At 61.8% G+C, this 11,958-nt stretch overlaps 4 protein-coding genes across 4 annotated transcripts; 2 read left to right on the top strand and 2 right to left on the bottom strand.

Moving 5' to 3' along the window:
• Window positions 1–265: 265 nt before the first annotated feature.
• VTJ83DRAFT_483 (uncharacterized protein) lies at window positions 266–1,474 on the bottom strand (the record flags this gene model as incomplete). Its single annotated transcript, XM_071011362.1, has 2 exons — window positions 266–1,111; window positions 1,208–1,474. The coding sequence occupies 2 exons, from the start codon at window positions 1,472–1,474 to the stop codon at window positions 266–268; spliced, it is 1,113 nt and encodes a 370-aa protein (XP_070869836.1).
• Window positions 1,475–5,233: 3,759 nt separating this feature from the next.
• VTJ83DRAFT_482 (uncharacterized protein) lies at window positions 5,234–5,641 on the top strand (the record flags this gene model as incomplete). The annotated part of the gene is made up of 1 exon (XM_071011351.1): window positions 5,234–5,641. The coding sequence occupies one exon, from the start codon at window positions 5,234–5,236 to the stop codon at window positions 5,639–5,641; it is 408 nt and encodes a 135-aa protein (XP_070869835.1).
• Window positions 5,642–7,837: 2,196 nt separating this feature from the next.
• VTJ83DRAFT_481 (uncharacterized protein) lies at window positions 7,838–9,823 on the top strand (the record flags this gene model as incomplete). Its single annotated transcript, XM_071011340.1, has 3 exons — window positions 7,838–8,643; window positions 8,736–9,096; window positions 9,167–9,823. The coding sequence occupies 3 exons, from the start codon at window positions 7,838–7,840 to the stop codon at window positions 9,821–9,823; spliced, it is 1,824 nt and encodes a 607-aa protein (XP_070869834.1).
• Window positions 9,824–10,460: 637 nt separating this feature from the next.
• VTJ83DRAFT_480 (uncharacterized protein) lies at window positions 10,461–11,365 on the bottom strand (the record flags this gene model as incomplete). The annotated part of the gene is made up of 3 exons (XM_071011329.1): window positions 10,461–10,544; window positions 10,672–10,753; window positions 10,941–11,365. The coding sequence occupies 3 exons, from the start codon at window positions 11,363–11,365 to the stop codon at window positions 10,461–10,463; spliced, it is 591 nt and encodes a 196-aa protein (XP_070869833.1).
• Window positions 11,366–11,958: the final 593 nt, after the last annotated feature.

The following is an 11,958-nucleotide window of genomic DNA, read 5'->3' as shown; positions in this document are numbered from 1 at the left end:
GGGGCAGCGGCATCGGCGTGGCTGCACAGGAGCAATCCGATCAATAACTACTTGTTTACCGGTCCAACCATGTACTATATAAAATCAGCGCAAGCATGGTTGATACTGCGTAGATGGGGGAAGCGCGCTTGGCGCCATCCATCAAGCATGCAACATGCACACAACGGCGTCCACGCTCGACGGCAGCATTAGCGGCGGCATGCCAATATCCATGCGCCCCCTTGGCGGATGCTCCGTTGCTGCCCACTCCTTCCGTTGCCGCCCATCAGTTCTCCGCCTCGCTCGCCGTCTTCTTGTCCGCGCCTCCTGTCCCCGCTGCCTTGCCCTCCTCCTCCTTCTCCTCTTCTTGTTCTTCCTCCTCCTTTATCGTCTCGGCCCTCTCCACCGCCGCAATCACCTCGGGGCTGGCGTTGGCGATCGGCGCCCCGTGCAGCTCCGTCACGGGCGGGTCGACGTCGGCCGGGGGCTTCCAGCTCGTCGAGCGCGGCGACTGCATCGCGGTGCTGATGTCTTGGTTCGCGGGGGCTTTCCAGCTCGACGAGGTGGGGGATTGGAGGCCCGCTGCCGCTGCTTCTGTTGCTGCTGCTTCGGGTGCGGATCCGGATGTCGCAGAGGAGGAGGAGGAGGGGGAAGAGGAGGATTCCGAGGTGGAGGCTGGTTTCGCGGGCTCTGTCGTGGCGGCGGAGCCGGATCCGCTTTCCGAGGATGCGTCGGCCTCGGCGGGCTTGGTCGCGCCCCTGCCGTAGACCTTGTCGCGGAGGGACTGCAGGTGGACCTGTTTCGCCTTGGCGGCGGCTTCCTCGGCGATGCTGCGGATGGGGAGCGCGGCGGGAGCGGCGGCGGGAGCGGGCGAGGCCAGGGTCGACTTGGCTGCGGCAAGCTGGTCGGCGGTCACGGCGGGTTTGGGGCCCGGCGGCGCGGCGGCGGCAGCGGCAGCGGGAGCGAGGGGTAGGATGGGGGGAGGCGCGGGGGTGTACGAGGGTTTGCGGGACGCGACGGGCGGCTTCGAGGCGGCCTCGTGGATGGAGGGCTGGGTGAACTCGTCGTGGTAGATGGTGACGTGGTCGCGGAGCTCGCCGTACTCGTTCCACTCCTCGATCTCGACGATGTCCTAGAGCAGCCGTGTGTAAGCTGGGGGGTGGCTCGTCCGCGAAAAAAGGGGGGGGTGGCGGCCGAGGGCGACCGCAAGAGGGGCCAAGCAGCGTACCCCCAACACTATGCCCATCTGCACGAGGCCTGGCAGCTTGCGCTGGCGGCCGGAGGGGTCCTTGCCGGCGCGGCGGCCCCAGAGCATGCGGGCCTTGTCATCGATGGCAATGTCGGTGGCCTTGAACGGGATGCGATTGGCGCGCAGAATGGTCTCGAGCCGCGAGGTGGCCGTGACGATGTGCGACGACCCGGCCGTGAGGGACGTGAAGATGTAGAGGGCCGGGTCGGTCGAGTACGTCTTGGTCTCACCGCCTTCGGACGCCATGGTGGTGGTACCGGGGGGGTGTGATCTTTCTGGTGTTGTTTATTTATTTATTTTGGCGGATGCCCCCGAAATGCCGTGTGGTTGTTTGTTGTAATTATTATTGTTGTTGTCGTTGTTGTCCCAGGTGGTGAGGTCGGGGGGTCGGGGGTCGGAGAAGGGGGGGGGGTCTCGGAAGGGAATTGGAGGATGGCGCTTGGAGCTGAAGGTCGAGTGCCTGAGGTCAGGTCGGTTGCGGGGTATTTGATGGATGATCCATCCACTGAGTTTCAGGTGCGTCGGGAGAAAGGAGGGGCCGCCATTCTCATCCAAGTTCACTTTCGTACCTAAGCTACCAGCTAGGTAACTAGTGAACGTTACCCGCTAGTTGGTTATGAAGCAATGAAACACAAGCTCCCAGCACAAACAAGTGAATCGACAACAAAAAAAGCAACAACCAAAGAAAGAAGAGACAATCCAATGAGGTACCTCATCAAATACACTGAACAACCCTCGTCTCTTTTCGCATCTAGGCCATGTAAGCGATATTTGCCCCCCTCGGGAGCTCCAACGTGCCCAGTCGAGCGTACCTACCACATAGTTACACGGTACATACAGACAAGGCGGCGCGGTCACGACATGGCTGCCCAATGGCTATCCGGGTCCAGAGCGTCAGGGGTGAAAGCTGGAGATGAAAGAAGCAGGGTCTTGTGTTGGTCCAAGTTGAGCCCAAGGTGACTATTGACAAGAGAAATCTCGGCATGCGAGCGGCCAGGCTCGAGAGATGACCGTCAGGTCTCTTTGCCGGGCCCCTCTGTACCTGTTGCGTAGGGGTCTATACTGCGTATGCACGTACTGTGTACGGCCGTGGAGCAAACAAATCCAAATCCGGCCGGGGGATGCGCTTCTCGTCGAGGGTCTGGTTCCTGAGGGCCATTGTGCCTAGGAGCTGGTCAAGGACGCACTTTGTAAAGGGACCTACCTCCATGTCGGTTTCTCGACAGCACAAAGACTGCTGCTGGCCGACCTCGAGGACGACACAAAGGTCCCCTTTGCTCGAGCGAGCGTCTTCGCCTCGCATTCTGGCTGCCGGAATCAGTCTCGCTCTCTGCGTCAGCTGCGCCAGCATCTTGGGTGGGCGGCGGAGCATGCTTAAAGAGCCTCCCCGCCTCCCGGAGCCCTGAGGCGTGATGGATCGGTATGCCGAGCTGGCTCGACGCCAACTCGTCGCATGTTGCTTTTTTTTCCCCTTGCTCACGGCTTCATCGCCCGCCCATCATGTGCCTCATCGGATTCCTGTTCCCTGTGGAGCCCAAGAAACAGCAAAAGAAGAAACGCAGACGCCCTCATCGCAAACGCAGAGGCTCAGCCTCGCCGCCGCCGCCGCCACGGCCCCGCAAGCGGGAAGCCGAGGACGAGCTCGTCGTCAAGTCCAAGGCGCGGGCCGAGGACGCTCTGGCGACCCTGTGCCTCACCCTCCAGCAGAGCCTCCTCGAGGAGCGACAGCGCTGGCGAGACCAAGACCGACGTGAGATCCTCCAAGAGGAGAGGCGGCGTTGGGCGGCGGGGACGCTCTCTTCCGAGGCAGCGCCGCCGTATCCGGTCGATGAGGACGATAATAACCACGGCAGCCACTCGATGCCGCATCCACCGCCGCTCCAAGCGGAAGTTCGGGCGCAGGCCGGAGCCGCCGACAGTCCAGACTGCAGCCGCGCACAAGTGCCTGCGCGTAGAGATGCCGCAAGCTCGCCGACAACAGAGCGCCGCCACAAATGCTGCGTCTGCTCCCAATGTGGCTGTGAGGTTGCTATTTGAATGCAACAGCGGTTTCAGAGCTCTGGTGGTGAGACTTTCGAGCGGGGCGGGCGTGTGTGTATGTACTGGAGTAAGTCGACATAAATTGGCCCGTCAAGGGGGGGGAGGAGGGGGGGGGTTGTCTTTATTCGCGAGATGGGGTTGGAGAGTACTGCGTATGTAGTTATGTTCAACAAGACACGCGCTCGGGTGCTGATCGGATCAGCGTTTGGTTTCTTGAGTGACATTCCTTCTGTGGTGTTTGCTAGCAAACACAGTAACCCACGTCATGGCCGTTTTCCGGTTTCTTTCCCTGGAGGCCGTCCCTGTTCCCGGCATGGATGCACCGATGCACCGATGCACCGATGACCCGATGAACTTTGATGCACTTGTCGACGGCGGAAAGGATGCGATCGGATGGCAAAACATCGGCAAAACATCGAAGACAGAAAAAAAAAAAAAAGAAAAAATAAAATTAAAAGAATCGCCTCGCTCCCTCGCTCCTTTTGCAGGGATTCTCTTGCTTCCCTCGGCGCAGATTCCCGAGCACCAGAGGTCCAGCAGCCAGCTCATCCGCTGTCCCACCGGCTCCCCAGACCTGCGTGTGGAACCTGCAATCTTCGGTGTGATTACGGAGGTACTCTCAGTCCTGGATGGACCTTGCTCGTCAGAGCACCCGCGCGCCCGCCATGGCCTTCCGCCAAGACGCTCGACGCCTTCCATAACTTCCCAGTAGCGGTTTCATGCCCATGAAACGAGGTACGTAACGGTACCGGGACCGCCTTCGGCATCCCCTTCATCTGCACCCTCTGGACGACGGGGGGGTCGGGAGGACCTTGCGCCTCTTTCGCAAAGAGCTGCTTGCGTCACGCCGGCCCATGCAGGCAAGCCAAAACGCCCGGCAAGTCAAAAACAGGCTGTGCGTCCTCGGAGGGGGCTGAACACGCGCGGGTCTTTGAAGGGGGGAGGGGGTTCCATCCAGCCCAGGCTTTTTTTGGTGCTGTGTTGGCGACACAGGTGCGGCACACGATCTGCATGTAATCTGGATGACGGTGGCATCCACCAGTGTCGGTGAGTTGTACATACCAAAGGCCTTTCAGGAACGGCAGCCTGGATCCTCGATCAAGACCAACCACGAACAACTCCGTATGGCCGACCGTTCTGGAACCGCAGGGTTTTTTGTACTTTCTTTTCCAACGTCCAGTGACCCATCACCCGCGGCCTTTATTTTTTTTTTTTTTTTGCGAGTACGCATTCGCCACCCAATTGATGCTGAGCCTGCGCAGATGCCGCCGCGCTGCTGCTGCTGCTGCTGCTGCTGCTGCCAAATCACGACCCGCGCGGTCGTGTGGACCGCTCAACGACGAACAGGGGGGTCAGCAAGGATGCGGCCCCACCTCTTCAACGACAACTGGTCCACAGCCCCGCTACCCCTGGCGGCCAGAATCCCGGTCGGCCAATCACGTTGAGGTTCCTGCAGAATTGGGTGCCCACCGCTTCGCCCTTCTGCAAGGGACGAGGCTCTCGTCTGACGACCCTAGTCGCTCCTTCCCGCGCTGGCTCATTCCATGGCAATCGTGGTGTGCTGTGTGTGCGCCTGCGCAGAACCAGGGTCGCGAGCCAGCCGCCGCGCCCTCTGGCACAGCGCTCCCCTAAAAGGACGGGACTCCCTCCGCGCCCCCCCCAGCCCGTCCCGTCTGCCGCTTCCTTTTCCCCTTCCTTCCATCAGCGCATCCCAGCTGCTATCCACTCTTTTTTCCTTCAACGCCCGGCGATCTCGCCCTTACACTCCTTTTACTACACACCACCGCAGCAGAGATTCCGACTTGGGACGACGTTTGTTCAGCCTTTGCTTGTCGCACCCTCCCTTTCTTGGAAACGCCGGTCTCGTTGATCTTGTATCGTCGCCGATACGCCAACATCCTGCCACGCCAAACACACACGCACACACTCACACCACCTGTCCAACAAAACCAACCAACCGCCAAAATGCAGCTCAAGAGCATCCTCTTCGTCCTCGGCTCCACCCTCGCCGCCCTCGCCCGCGCCGAGGAGGACTACGACACCACCATCACGTCGACCTCGACCCTGACCCAGACCGTCACCATCACCGAGTGCAACCCGACGGCCACCAACTGCGCGCTCAAGACGTCGACCGTCGTCGAGACCGAGACCACCACCTCGTCTTCCTCGTCGTACGGCTCGTCCTTCCCGACCCTGAGCTCCACCTCGACCGGCTCGTACATCCCCACCTTCACCGTCAGCAAGACCACCGCCGCCCCCGCCGAGCCGACGACCGCCCTGCCGGCCGTCCCCACGGCTGCCGCCGGCGGCCTGTTCGTCCAGCCCGCCATCCTGCTCGGCGTCGTCGGCGCCGGCGTTGCTCTTCTTGCTTAAGATGCCTTGAGAGCAGCAGCTACCCCGTTCTCGAGCTTTGAACAAAAGGGCGGTGGGGGGGGAGAGAGAAAGAGGAGTTTGGGATGTGTTGGAACGGAATGAACTATACCCGAGCCCGAGGGCGCTTCGCTTCTGGATTTATATCTTCGATTCTTCTTGGTTGATACTTTTTAATTCTCCGGGGACGTGGTGTTTGGCGCCTTTTTTTTCCCCCCCTTTTCAAAAACATAAGGGGATGTGTGATCTTGCAAGGGGGTGGAAGCGATGATTTCTTTTGTCGCATACATTTTCTCTCCAGAGCGACTTGCCTAGGGCCTTTTTCCTCCTGAAGCGGGCTACTGGTTGGCAATGTTTGGACTTGGATTTGGGATCGCTTTTTTCTTTTTTAGACGGGACGGCGCGCTGCGTAAAGGGCGCCGACGGGGGGGTTTTCTCTTGACCCGACCAGGTTGTCTTGTCCGCACGCCTTGTCGGCATGAATTGACATGATGAAAACTCCCGCTTGTGTGTGTTATTGTATTGCTGTGCTCCTCTCGTCTTGCGCTCTCCCTGGTGTTGATTCTCTCGTGGTTCGTAGTAGCATGCCGACCCGATGGAGGATCGGCGCCAGCCCTCTTGAACACTGTACAACCAACCGAGCTGCCTGGCGGGGACCGTCTTCACAAGCCTAGAAGGGTCAACCCGCCGTGGTGCATCTCTATCTCTCTTACTGTGTAAGGAGGTTGGATGGATAACTACCTGCTGGCCAACCTGCGATGCCGGAGAGAGCATTTGAGTGACACTGATGCGAACCATCACGACCGCGACGCGTCGAGAAAGGCCCAGCCTGTGGGGCACTCTTTGGATGAACATGCCGCGTACGAAGGCGCCTGTGCTGCTGCCCCATTTTTTCCCACGGAGGTCTCCAGGGAGTCTGGAGGGGACGTTGAGACGAAACATGACGGTATCGACCTCCAAGGCCGGCTTTGATGCCCAACTGCCCGCCTGGGCACCCAGGCGCATCTTGGAGGTCCGTTGGCGGGGGGAGGGCCGTTGGACGACGTGGCTTGTGTGACGGTGGAGGAGGGGAAGGTGGTGGCTGCTGTACGACGTTGGGCGATGGAGGTGGTCACGTCGGTGCCGAGGTTGCCCGGGCGGAACGGAGGAGAGCGCTACCTCTAGGTATGGGACAAGCGGTGGTGCGTCTTTGATCCTCATCCTTCTTGGCCACGTCTTCCAACACGACGAGATCAAGGTGCCCTGCGGCCTGGGGTCCTCGGTCATATCAGGCCGGTGTCAGTGATATCGCGGGGATTTGATTTCGGGAGGAGAGCCTTGGCCTGAACGCGCTCAGGCGACCGGCCGTATCCATGGAGCCAAGCGAATGAGGTCGTTTCCTCGGCTCTCCCTTTCTGCCTGCTCGTGGTCATTCGGATGGCGATCTCGGGAAATCCTCGGTCGGTGCTCCCGTCTCTTTGGAACTTGGGAGGGGGGGAAGAGCTGTGATGCGATGCGATGCAATCTGGGTGAGCCATGACTTCGGAGCCTCGGTCTTGCACGGCCCCAAGTGAGTAACTGGTACGGCACGCACACTGTGTGGTAAATGAAGAAGAATCCCAACGTCGGTCCGAAATGAGCTAGGCGGTTTTGTCCTGTCCTCTGGCTGTCCGGCAGGCCGCCGGGCTGGTGGGCAGGTGGCCGATGTGAGATAAGAGGGAAAGATAAGCGTTTGCCCGATGGGGTCATGGACTTGCTGGACGTGAGGCTGGACGTGATGGCCCGTACGGCTGATGCATGGCCATACTGTGCAACTAGCTGAGCTCGATGGGGAGCCCCACCTTTTTCCCCCGTGGATGGACCTCTTCCTCCCCCACTCTTCTCCCCCCAACCCCGAAGACCCAACAACCTGGACCGCCCAGCGTCGCAGGGCATCCCTAGGTGAGGCGCGCTGCTTGAACAGGAGGGGGCAACCATTTCTGGGATGCCTCGTTGCCTCGTTGCCTCCTGGGATACTAGTACACCAAAGCTGCCTTCTGTTCCTCTCGAGCCTTGCCAGCAACCATTTCTGATCCTCGCTCGCCGCAGCCTTCCACCTTCCAGCCCCTGACAAACCGATATCGATAAACCCGCCGGGCATCCCGAGATCCGGGCCGCGACTCCGAACCATCATCGACAAGGAGGGTCGCTGGCACCGCATGCCCTTCCAGCGCAACCGCCATGGCGACCGCTGACCCCGGAAGCCCGATCTCCCAGCGCCACGCGCCCGTCTCGGAGCCGGACCCCTACTCCGACTCGGCCAGCAGCCGCTCCGACTCCGACGCGAGCCAAGCCTCCGACGCTGCTTGTCCATGGCGGACCTCGCGATACTGGGACCAAGAATGCTCCCGCTACTTTGACTGCCCCACCCACACCCTCGAGCGAGCGCCCTCGGAGCTTGGCCGTCAGGATGGGCCGCAGGGAGAGGCGACGCAAGAACGAGCCGACGCGCCAGAGCGGCCTGGACGGCGCGGTGAGCCGGGCTCCGTCTCGCCGCTCGGCGAGGGGCAGAGCGACGACGACAACGACGGTCCGAGCCGGGTCCCGCCTTCGCCGCTCCGCCTGGACGCCGAAGAGGGACGCGGCGCGCCGGACCCGAGCGGCTTGGCGGCCTCGGAGCCCGTCGTGCCGGGGCCTCCAGCCCGGAGAGCCAGCTCGGACCGCCCAGGCTCGTCCGCCGACAGCAGCCCGCCCTTCCAACCTCCGACGCATCCCAGACACGCAAGACCCGAGACGGGCGGCATGCCACCCACAGCCGCAGCCGCCGAACCTCGAGCCGCCGAACCTCGAGCCTCCAACGCGTCGGTGTCCGGCCCTTCTCCGGCCACCAGGCTGGTCTCGAGGCCGGCTGCAGCCCTCCCGTCGCCAACGCCGCCCGCTCCCCCCTCCCCGATCGTCCTGCCGAGGTGGCAGCCGGATTCGGAGGCGACGTACTGCCCCATCTGCGGCACGCAGTTCAGCATTTTTGTTCGAAAGCACCACTGCCGGTAAGTGCGGCCGTCGAGATGCAAGGTCAAGCAAGGGACGGGACGGGACGGGACGAGACGGAACGGGAGCTCATCATGATGTGATTCTACAGAAAATGCGGAAGGGTGGTCTGCAACTCGTGCTCTCCTCATCGCATCACCATACCTCACCAGTACATCGTCCGCCCGCCCGGAGCCCCTCGACCGGTGGCGCAGAGCTCCTCCCTCTCGCTCCTCGACAGCCAGGGGTGGTATCCCGAGTTTGGCGGCGGCGAGAGGGTCAGGCTCTGCAACCCTTGCGTCCCGGACCCCAACACGGCGCCCCCGCAGGCTCCGGGCTCCCAGGCCAGGTCCGCCACGAGCCCGCGCATCGCGGCCCAGACCGAGGAGCGGCCCCTTTCCAGCATCTGGAACCTCTACTTTGGTTCCGGGGCCGCGAGCGACGCGCAGACGAGGAGCCGCAGCGCGACCATGGTATGTATCGAATGCTTTGTTTCCGTGATGCCCAACCCCGGTGGACGCACGCGTCTAACGCCTCCCTCAGCACCCCGGCATGCCGTCCTCGTCCCGGCCGCGCCCGCCGCCTCCCCGGAGCAACGAAAGCCGCGTCCTCTGGGGCACCCCGCCCGCCTACTACCGACCCACCGCCTCGAATCAACCCCCTCACGTGTACCCGGGGTACCGACCCTATCTGGATCTCAACGACCGCGCGGGCCCGTCCTCGGCAGCCGCGGCCGGCCCGTCCGCCGCCTCCTCCTCCTCCAGCACCCACCGCCTCTACCACGCCGCGCCGTCCCGCCCGCAGATCCCCGAGGAAGACGAGTGCCCGGTCTGCCACCGCGAGCTTCCGCCGCGCACGCTGCCCAACTTTGAGGCGCTGCGCGAGTCGCACATCGCGAGCTGCATCGCGTCGCACAGCCGGTACGGCGGGCCGTCCAGGACGGGCGCGCAGGACGGAGACGACGCCGACCCGCTCGGCCCGGTCCTGCCCCGCCGCACGGGCATGTTCCCCTACAGGGCCACCGAGAAGGACTGCGTCGACTCGGCCGAGTGCTCCATCTGCCTCGAGGAGTTCGAGGTGGGCGTTGCCATGGCGAGGCTGGAATGCCTGTGCAGGTTTCACCGGGCCTGCATCGACGCCTGGTGGGAGAGGCATCCGGGGAGGTGTCCCATGCATCAGCACGATGGGTTTGGTTACTAGATCAAAGACCAAAGCAGGTGGGAGGAAGCGGGGCAGGGTTACGACGCTGGCGCTCGAAGGGTGATGACGGCATGTTTTGGACTTTGTTGGCTCCTTTTTTTTTTTTCGTTTTCTTTGTCTTTTTTACTCTTGCGGGTTGTCGTCCAAGGGTCAAGGAAGCACCTGAGTACCTAGGCATGGGATGGGCATGGAGTTTAGGGAGGTTCGGGATTGGAAAGGGAAAGCAAAGGCAAAGGCAATATCAGATACCGCTCCTGTAAGTTTGTCCATGGTTTGAGGCGTACGTACTACATACATTCCCTCATGGGCTGGGAATACGGGTCAGGAATCGGGACACTGGGACTTTTGTTCAAGGCAGATAATGGACGCTCCTCTTTTCTGCTTTTCCGTTGCGTGCTTGCGAGAATGCAGGCAATCCCATCATCTCTAATCGTGTCGATGCAACCGCGATGAGGTGACCTACACAAATACATCCCCCCCTTCTTCCGCCCCCAAAGAAACCACCCAATACCACCCAATGGCGCTCCCTGATGATGATAATGATGATGATGATGATGATAACCAACACGATCCGTCGTCCTGGTACCTGGTCCTTCCCTCAAGGATCAAGATCGAACAGAAAACAAAAAAAGACAAACTAAGCGTCCCCAGGCGTCTCTGGCTTCGCCTTCCCCGGGTCGGGCACACCCAGGTTGGCGGGCCCGAAGGATAGGGGGAGGAGCTAAAAGATTGAGAGAGAGCGTGTGCGTCAGTAGGCTGTTGCTGCTGCTGCTGCTGCTGCTGCTGCTGCTGATCCGCGGCTGGCCTGGGGGGGGGGGGGGGGAAGGACAGCCTTCGGAGGGACTCACGTCTTCTAGCTTCATGACGATAAAGTGGTTCGTCTTGTCGAACATGATGATGGGCATGTCAAGGTCGCAGAACTCGCGGATGCTGTTTTTTTTTTTTTTTTTTCCCGGTTGGGGTTTTGTTGTGTTGGCGTGGTGAGTTGGCAAGACAAGACAAGACAGGACAGGACAGGACAGGATCGGAGAGGACGCGAGAGGACAGGGGATGGATGATACAGACAGACAGGGAGAGGGAGAGAGAGAGAAAGAGAGAAAAGGGAGGGAGGACTCACAACTGCCGGCACATGCCGCAGGGGCTCGCGGGCTCGTCCGCGTCGGTCGCGACGGCGAGCGCCCGGAACCCGCGTCGGTGGTGGCCGTCGACCACGGCGCGGCCCAGCGCCACGCGCTCCGCGCACGTGCCGACGGGGTAGCTGGCGTTTTCGACGTTGGCGCCGACGACGACGACCAAGCCGTCGGGGCCGTCGGGGCCGTCGGGGCCGTCGGGGCCGTCGACGCCGTCGAGGGGTTGGCGGGCCGCCCCGCGCACCAGCGCCGCCGCGCCCACGCGGAAGCGGCTGTACGGGCAGTAGGCGCGGGCCTTGGCGTCCGAGGCGCGGTCGAGGAGGGCCCTGAACTCGGCGCCGCCGAGGCCGTGGATCGGCTCGGTGGCGCGGATGGCCTCGTCGGTGGGGGGCAGGGGCTTCGGGGGCTTCATGGCTTGGGTGGTGTGTGTGGCCTCTGTCTCGGTCCGGTGTGGGTCTTTTCTGTTGCGGTTAACTACTTGGGGATCCGGAACCCCATCCCAGCCGAGGCCACCGAAGAGACTGTGAGCCTGTCCGAGGTGTTCCGATGAGGGTGGCTTGACAGAAGAGTGCTAAGAGGGTTGGAGGGTCGGGGTGGCCCAGAGAGTTGATCAAAAATGGTTGTTGATAAGAAACCAAGGTAGCGAAACGTTTGGGTTGGGGACGTCTTGGCCAACCTTTCCTACGGGGCCATGTGAGCTGTCTACGTGGTGTAAGCCGGAAACGGGGGCGGGGGGGAGGGGAGGGGAGTGTGTGTCAATCCATGAATGGCGTTGCCAGCGAAGCAGTTACGCTACTTCGCTCCCGAATTCCACCAATGGCGAATGTAACCGGCATACGAACCTGGACCTGGGTTGCAAGACCGAAAGACGGTTGCAGTCTCTCCTGTGCTGTGTTCGACACTGGAGGATTCTCGATCGGGAAGGGAACGTGGATTTCCCGTTTGGGAGGATTCACTGCGTCGGGTCCCGACGCCGACCAGCGAGTTGGGAACCCGCCTGCAACA

Source organism: Remersonia thermophila, chromosome 1 (assembly GCF_042764415.1).
Source record: "Remersonia thermophila strain ATCC 22073 chromosome 1, whole genome shotgun sequence".
NCBI lineage: Eukaryota > Fungi > Ascomycota > Sordariomycetes > Sordariales > Chaetomiaceae > Remersonia > Remersonia thermophila.
The sequence above is the reverse complement of the archived record's forward strand: the minus strand, read 5'-3'. Positions and strand labels throughout refer to the sequence as shown.